The 8,418-nt window shown below is 40.6% G+C and overlaps 2 protein-coding genes across 2 annotated transcripts; both read left to right on the forward strand.

Moving 5' to 3' along the window:
• The first annotated feature begins 368 nt into the window (after nt 1–368).
• Nucleotides 369–3,239, forward strand: DOT2 (SART-1 family). The gene has a single exon (XM_087324252.1). The coding sequence runs from the start codon at nt 390–392 to the stop codon at nt 3,099–3,101; it is 2,712 nt and encodes a 903-aa protein (XP_087180378.1). The 5' UTR covers nt 369–389; the 3' UTR covers nt 3,102–3,239.
• A 2,913-nt stretch (nt 3,240–6,152) lies between these two features.
• LOC147860207 (Cox19-like CHCH family protein) lies at nt 6,153–6,993 on the forward strand. Its single transcript, XM_087324823.1, has 3 exons — nt 6,153–6,375; nt 6,480–6,525; nt 6,629–6,993. Exons 1-3 carry the CDS (start codon nt 6,214–6,216, stop codon nt 6,730–6,732), a joined length of 312 nt encoding a protein of 103 aa, XP_087180949.1. The 5' UTR covers nt 6,153–6,213; the 3' UTR covers nt 6,733–6,993.
• The last annotated feature ends 1,425 nt before the right edge of the window (nt 6,994–8,418 follow it).

An 8,418-nucleotide genomic window follows, 5' to 3' on the forward strand; every position in this document is an offset into this window, starting at 1 on the left:
GTATGTACATACGTATATACATATGTATGTATGAAGTAGGGTTCCTCTCTTCTCTTCTTCTTATATGGATGGATGTGTGTATATGTATATGTATGAAGTAGGGTTCCTCTCTTCTCTTCTTCTTATACGTATGGATGAATGTATACATACATATGTACATCATCATGATACATGTATGAAGTAGGGTTCCTCTCTTCTCTTTTTCTTCCTCTTCTTCTTTTTTGCCTTCTTAAATTAAACGCCACTACTTAACTTACACACACACACACACACACAGTCTGCGTCTGCGTCTGCGTCTGCTCCTCCCTCCACAACCCTCAAATATTCTTTCTCTTTGCCTCTGCCTGTGTCTGTGTCTGTGTCTGTGTCTGCACAAACACCACCACAGAATGGTCCGCTCAGAGGTGGACGCAGATGAGCGGCGTGGCAAAGATGAGGAGGGGGAGGGGAAGGAGGAGGGGGAGGAGCAGGAGCAGGAGCGTATGAAGGAGAGAGGAGGAGGGGACAGGTCCAAGGACAGGCACGGTGAGAAAGAGAAGCACAGACGGGACAAGGAAAAGGAGCGCGACAGAGCGAAAGACAGGGAGGATCATCATCATCACAGGGATCATCATCATCATCATCACAGAGACAGGGACAGGGACAGGGACAGGGACTATGAGAAGGACAGCAGAGAAAAAGAACGGAACCGGGAGAGGGAGAGGGAGAGGGAGAGAGAAAGAGAAAGAGAGCGTGAGCGTGAGCGTGATAAAGAGAGGGAACACGTGAGAGACAAACTCCGAGATGGCTCCAAGGATGTCGACAAGGAGAGTGAAAGAGAGAGGATCAAAGATGCTGCCAAACACAGGGACAAAGATAAGGAAGACAAGAAGAAAGACAAAGTCAAACAGATGGGTACCGATGGAGATACAGCAAGAGACGAAGACAAAGGTAGGGATACCGATGCTGCTAAGGTAAGAAAGAAAGAGAAGGATAATAGAGACAAGGATGTGGAGAATGACAGAGAGAAAGACAGGGAGAGGGAGAGAGGTAGAGAAAGAGAAAGAGAGAAAAATAGAGACAAGGGAAAGGATAAAGAGAAAGAGAGAGAGAAATCCGTGGATAGAGAGCCCGATAGCAGAGGGAGATCTATGAAAGATGATCCCAAAGAAAATGAGCCCTTAGAAGCTGGGGAAGTTGATGTTACTGAGATTGAGAAGAAGGGTGGGGCAAACGAGATCTATGCATGGGTCAACAAGAGTAGGAGCCTGGAAGAGCGAAAGAAGATCGAAGATAGAATCAAGGCTGCAAGGATGGCACGACTTCTGTCAGAGCAGGACAGTGCAGGCGAAAGCGAGGATGAGAAGGAGACTCTCTATGGTGCAAAGGATTTGGCTGGTCTTAAAGTGTTACATGGTATTGACAAAGTAATGGAAGGCGGTGCAGTTGTTCTTACACTGAAAGACAAAAGTGTTCTGGATGGAGATGATGTGAATGATGAGACAGATGAGCTGGAAAACCTTGAGATCGCTGAACAAAAAGCTCGGGATGATGCCTACAAAGCTGCGAAGAAGAAATCAGGTGCTTATGAGGATAAATTTCAGAATGATATAAATGCTGTTCGAACAATGCTTCCACAATATGATGATGAAATGAAGGATGTCGGTATGGAGTTGGATGAGTCGGGAGGTTTGAATGCAGAGGGTCGCTCAAGGCTGGAAGAGCTAAAAAGAAAACTCCAAGGGTTTGAAGAGAAATCATATGAGAGCTTATCTGGGGGTGCAAGCGTGGCATCGGAATTTTATACTCAAGAGGAGATGTTGCAGTTTAACAAGCCGAAGAATAAGAAGAAGAAGCTTCGCAAGAAGGCTGTACTTGACCTGGATGCCTTAGAGGCGCAGGCAAAGGCAGAGGGTCTGGGTGATGCTGACCGTGGAAATCGATCTTCACATGAGAGGCAGGCGGTAAAGCTGGAGAAAGAGAGAGCAGAGGAAGAGTTGCGAAGGTCTGCATATTTGAATGCTTATGCAAAAGCTGTTGATGCATCATTGAAGTTGAAAATGGGAAATAATCTAGAAACAGGAGATGACCCTGGTGTGTTTGGAGGTGATGAGGATGATGAGCTTGAGAGGGTTTTACAAAGAGCTCGGCAGGCAGCTTTGAAGAAGCAAGTGGAGAATGGAGGAACTGTTTCAGTAGGCCCACAGGCTGTGGCAGTGGCTTTGCAACAATCAACTGCTGGGGTCGATATGGAGGCAGAGAGCAGCATGGACAAGTCCACTGTGGTCATCACTGACATGGAGGAGTTCTGTCGCAGCCTACAGTTGGATGAGATTCTGATGAGAAGGCCAGGAGCAAAGGATGCATTTGAGGAAGACGGTGAACCTGCTGCTGCTGCTGATAATGATGATGATGTGATGGCAGTTGCCAAACGTACTGGGGGTTGGACAGAAGTCAAAGAAGAGCATGAAGACAAAGAGATGGAGGAGGTGAAAATGGAAGATGAGTCGGACAAAGAGGAGGTCGTGTCAGAAGTTTCTGTTGGCAAGGGCTTAGCTGGTGCATTGCAACTTCTTAAGGAGAGAGGTACTCTTAAAGAGACGGTGGAATGGGGTGGAAGGAATATGGACAAAAAGAAAAGCAAACTTGTTGGCATTGCGGACAAAGAAGAGAAATTCAGGAACAGGGAAATCATCCTTGATAGAGTCGATGAATTTGGAAGAACCATGACACCTAAAGAGGCTTTTAGGAAACTGTCACATAAATTTCATGGCAAAGGCCCTGGTAAAATGAAACAAGAGAAAAAAATGAAGCAATATGAAGAAGAGATGAAGTTGAAGCAAATGAGTGCTGGAGATACTCCTCTTTTGTCTATGGAAAAGATGAGAGAGGCTCAGGCTAAGATGCATACACCATATATTGTTATAAGTGGGCACATCAAACCAGGACAAACTAGTGATCCCAGAAGTGGTTTTGCTACCGTGGAGAAGGCATCTATCGGTAGCTTGACTCCAATGCTTGGTGATAAGAAGGTGGAGCATTTTCTTGGAATCAAGCGAAAGCCAGATGCTGGAAGCATGAAACCTCCTCTTCCAAAGAAACCTAAGCAAGATGCGGAATGAAATACCAAAGAAAGCTATGTATGTAGCTTTCTAACTGTTTTCTCAAAAGCATTGTGGGTGGTATCCCCCAGGCTGTTCCCTAAAAGCTTTCATGTGAGATCCCTTCTTTTATAAATTATTCATGAATGCTTGTGAACCCGTGGCTATGTTTCTGGATTGTTAGCCTGTGCTGGTTCTCTGTACTTTGCTGTGTTAAGTTCCAGTTTTTATCCGACAGATTCGCTCTCTCTCTCTCTCTATCTGTCGACAGTGTTGCTTTAAAATTTACATACATTGCTGTCAAAAGCTTCCTCATCATTTAGGATTGCTGAGAATAAATGGAGAAAAGTTTTGACGCTTGAAAGGTGAAGGTGAAAGTTCATGTGCCGTACTGATTCTTTTACCATTTGTGATGTGTGCAACTCTTTTAGTAGATGTTCTTCATTTCTGCTTGTCCCATTGGCCATGTTTTCTGAGTGAAGTTCAATAGAATATTTCATTGCAGCTCTGTCATCCATGTCCATTTACAAACTTAGTGTTTGATTCATATCATTTTACTAGATTTAGACATTGTTACAGTAACTATGAGAGTCAAGATTATTACAAAGGATCTTGAGGGACAATGTAACAGCCAATGGAATCATGCTATCTTGTTAACCTGCTTCTCATGGGGTGTGGGCAAATTTCCTTATGCTGTGACCAACATGTGCGCTACTTTGTTGGCATGCATTCATTGTCTATTTACATGCTACATGCTATATCTTGAAAATATTGTAATAATGATCTGAAACAGTCTCATTTGTTTTTGAACCAGTGTCCTTGGGGGATGGCCCATGAAGGTGACACGATTTGAATTTTTTACATTTCAGCTCATGAAAAGTTAGAAGTAGCAATTTTTTTTCTATTTCTTGTAGTAGTATCAAATTTTTTGAAAGTAGTCTGACTTACATGATTGATGCACTATTTGCCAAGTTATAACAATGATAGCATCAAGTTTTATGGTACACATGGAAAGGCGTCAAGTTGACCAAGGAGCGGTGACTGTGTTGCAAAGGATTGTTCCATTTGCATGCTGTGCCCCTCAAGAAAGTAGAAAACTAATAATATATTCACTGTGTTTTCATTTTCTCAATGAAACTGCAAGTAGTAATGAGCTTGTAATTATATCATTCTTAAGAATTAAAAGTGGATATGCCCTATCTGGGAGCTTTATCTTAATTGATAGCGACTTCATTTAGTTTGAAATGTTTTTGGCAAGGTATTGAGATCTCAACATCTCCATCCAGTTACGTGGAGAAATCACGTTTTTATATTAAGTAGCACAGGGAGACTAGTGTTTTGTTCCCAAAGAGTGACAGCACTACCCACATGTCATGACCTGGGCAACACGCAATACGTCAAATACATTCACCTTACATACTCATAGAGGTATCGTGAGTGGTTGTATTGCATGGTGGACTATGACAATAATCTTAATGTTTACTATGCTACTATTTTAATAGGAAATATGATATGCTCTTTTCATTTTCCTATGTAAAAGAGTTGCATTTTACAACATTGAAGCAAGCAAGCATTGTAAACAGCAAGCACCACAAATTATGACGTTGGTTTTTGGCAACACTATTTGACAAACATGTACTTCTAGTGACAAATGTCCAAGATGAAGATTACTAAAACAAAATGTCTTTCAAGCAGCAAATATGATGATACATTGTACCATGTGGTTCTACAATATGAAGGTTATATTACTATTTGGAGTACTTTCAACTGAAAGGTCAGTGCGTTTGGAACCATTTCATTCATGGTTGGGGCTGTCAAATTTCTTCATCCCTCCATTTGCCTCACATTGTTTTGTTTCTAAGAGTCATAGAAGTGGGGGTGTGGTCACATATCTGTCTTTTTTTTCCGAGAATAGTGATTTCGTTCTCTCAAAAATCGGTAATGTTACTACTACAAAGGAATAATTTGATAATTCTAGGGAAACGAGCTTACTTTGTACTTTAGTAGCTGGTAAAGATCAAGTGTCAGCAACTACAATATGGCGCCGAAATGAGTGCAATCATAAATAGTAACCAACCGCCTAAATGTGTAGCTAGTAAGTTTTACAATTCTCAGTACCATTGTAATTTGATCAAAAAGCGAATTTGGTTTGCTGAAGGGAAGCTCTCAGATGTAAATGAAGATATGAAATATGTCAGTAATGTATGTTTGTAGTTTTTTTTTTCCAAAATGAATCTACTTTCCCATTAGTTAGGTGTATGTTTGTAGTTTTATTGCATCGTGCTTGAATTTGCGTTACAAGCAACCTATATATTTATTGTGCATGGGCATACTTTTGCATTGATTCAGTGGTTGAAGAGAAGCTCATAAAAAAACTACGTCAAACTCTCCACTACACAACATTACATATCATCAAGTCAAGAAAGAGAAAACAATGCTCCAGATTTTAAACAATCATATCATTCATTGCTCATACTCAAAGATGTAAAGTGCGGGTTGGTAAATTTCTCCCACAAATTGGGGCAAGTTGTTGTATTTGAAGAGATTATCTAACATATAGCTCAAATCTAGAAAATATATGGGGAACAAGATTTTGTGGAAGGAAATGGGTGTGGTTGGGTGCGTTATAATAAACTGCTTGTCATGAACTATGAAATCTGCAGTGCGGGAGGTTTGGGGCTTTTCCGTTCTGTTTGGTTCCAACTATCACATCTCTTGTCTGCCAACGGCCCAAAGTAATATTTGTATAGATAATTTGAGAGGAATGTGAATACAACCATAAAAAACATACCTGGTACTAGGTAGCAACAAACAGACTTAGAGGAATGTGAATAATAAACCTATAAACGTCCAGCCCAGCCCAGCCAGTATAGTATAGCAAGCAATGAACCGAGAGGAACGTGGATAAAATCATAAAACCATTATTCTTTGTTTGTACGTATTATATATGTATGTGTGTATGTATGTATGTATGTGTGTGTGTGTGTGTGTGTGTGTGTGTGTGTGTGTGTGTGTGTATGTATGTATGTATATGTAGACAGTAGATGAAAGAAACCTCTGCTGTGATCTCAATCTACAGAAGAACGAAGCCCTAAATATGCCTTCTCTCCGTGTCGGCTAAAAAAAAACCCTGATGGCGACTCAGACACCATTGTCTCCTCCTCCTTCGCCCCCAATTTTACCAGTTCGGCAGCTACATGCAGGAGTGAACCCAGAAAAAGAAGAAGATGATGAGGACCCTGTTCCTCTGATGAAGCAGTTAGGGGCCTGCGCTAAACCATATATCGCTCTGCAGGTAATTGACCAAGATCTAGGGAGGGTTACAGAGGTATTCTGTGTGTATGCGAGTTATCATATCAAAATGAAGTATATAATCTGTAATCTTGGCGGCTGCTGCAGGACTGCCTGATGGATACTAACCGAAGCTGGACCTCCTGCCAGACAGGTAGGGTAAGGAGGCAGTACGCATAGCACACATGGATTGATTGGCTGATTTATTACTATTATCAAATCGTGAATTCCTCCTCCTTTTTCTAAAAACTTGGCAGAAGTGAAACTGCTGAAGGCTTGCCATGACCAGCAGAGAAGCTCGGAAGGAGGGAGAGAGAGTTCAATCAGGCACCAAAGCCTCGAAGAGTCCCTTGATAGATAGGTATCTAGATACATAGATAGATTGCAAAATGAAATTTTTACTTGGCCAGTGTGTGAAATTGGATGGACATTCATATAAAAGAGAGGTAGGCCAGGTATATTTGTATGCTTCAAATCCCACAGGCTAATTAATAATCCTTTCATCAGAATCATATTCCTGTCTTCCGCATCAATTATTTCCTCATTGATTCATTTGCAGTTCTGTAATAAATGTATACACATGCTTTTCTCTTTGGATCTGCAACTTCTTTTTATAATATATGCTCTTTTCTTAAAACAAACAAATCTCTAACTACCACATCTGTGTGCATCCTCATTCATGAGTGGAGATAACAGATAGACAGATAGATGAGCACACTTAAATCTTCCAGTGGAAGAAGGGAGACCCGTCTAGGAGAATTTTGTCGTCCTACTACTGTTGGGTTGGGTTTTTCCCTGCTCTAACCAGAAGAAACTCTCTGTCTGTTTGTTACTAACATCAATCTCCCCCTCTTCTTGCCATTATTTTCAAGGGTAACGAGACATTCTCTGTTTTTGGTAGAAAATGATAAAGGAAGGAATGAAGAAGTTTGTTGAAGCAGTCACAGCATTGACCATTGGAACATTATTCAGGTGGCTCCATTGTTGCCTGCATAAACCATTTGTTTTGCATATGACGAGTAGAGTGTGTGTATGGTTGGTTGGTACATCGACACCATTTCATGATGTGGTCTTTTTACGTTTCAAAGAGTAGTGAGAGAGATTGAAAAATCATTTGTTTCATGATATGTCATGAATGAAAGCAAATTGTGTGACAGACACATTATGCTCTGCTTCTTCTTCAATGGAAGGAAAGAGTTTCAGACGGTGGAGATTTTGACGACTTCTCAGGCTGACTCCCTCACATGAAGAGAAGAAGAATTACAGGGAATGCAAGCAACACATTTTTTCTTTAGGTGCCAAGATTTTTATTCTCCTACTATCACAATTCTTGATCAAGCCAAATGGAGTCCTCCAAGTTGAAATAATGGTAGTCTTTTATACAACCTCTACTCTTACCCTACAGGAATAGACAAAGCAACGGATAAAGCCAAATACAGGAATGTTTAATAGATTATCGGATATGTAGTATTCACAAAATGATAAGGGAGTAAAAGGAGTACCAGCTAACAGTGTTTTTTTAGTAGTTGGCAAAAGTAGTTTCTCTTACCTTCCTAATTTGCCTACAATAAGTGCCAGACACATATGAATTGATAGGTCAAAAAGTCATCCAACTAATAGTTGTGATCTTAATCAACTACCTTGGTGGAAACTTAGCACGCACATCATTGGTTGTAAGCAATGGAAAAGAGAAAAATAGGTGGTAAATGCATCTCCATCATGGTACAAACACAAACTCGAGTGAGTTCAATTCCTAGGCATCATAATCTTGATAGAGATTTACATGTCCTACTTTGTTTAGTTACAACTTAAAACATGAATAGTTGGGAGCAGCGGATAGTTACCACCATTCATAACAGTGCAAGTATTATCTTTGCCTTTGCACTCTCACAATATGAATGTGTTTATTTCAGGTTTGCCTGAATGTATGGAGATGTATAAAGGTACAAATGTTTAAAATATACAAATGATTATATAGATTTGTGTGATTGAATCTGTCTAGTGTACAATTAATGTGTGTAGAAAAGGAAAACTTGACGTATGTACA

The sequence above is a fragment of the Azolla caroliniana genome, unplaced genomic scaffold (assembly GCF_043228905.1).
Source record: "Azolla caroliniana isolate FFs.n. ecotype wild unplaced genomic scaffold, voAzoCaro1.0.p SCAF_9, whole genome shotgun sequence".
In the NCBI taxonomy this organism is placed as follows: domain Eukaryota; kingdom Viridiplantae; phylum Streptophyta; class Polypodiopsida; order Salviniales; family Salviniaceae; genus Azolla; species Azolla caroliniana.

Coding starts and splice junctions, on each gene's coding strand:
- DOT2 (XM_087324252.1), top strand. CDS start 390: ATGGTCCGCTCAGAGGTGGACGCAGATGAGCGGCGTGGCAAAGATGAG.
- LOC147860207 (XM_087324823.1), top strand. CDS start 6,214: ATGGCGACTCAGACACCATTGTCTCCTCCTCCTTCGCCCCCAATTTTA. Junction 6,376..6,479: donor AACCATATATCGCTCTGCAG/GTAATTGACCAA, acceptor CGGCTGCTGCAG/GACTGCCTGATGGATACTAA. Junction 6,526..6,628: donor CTGGACCTCCTGCCAGACAG/GTAGGGTAAGGA, acceptor AAAACTTGGCAG/AAGTGAAACTGCTGAAGGCT.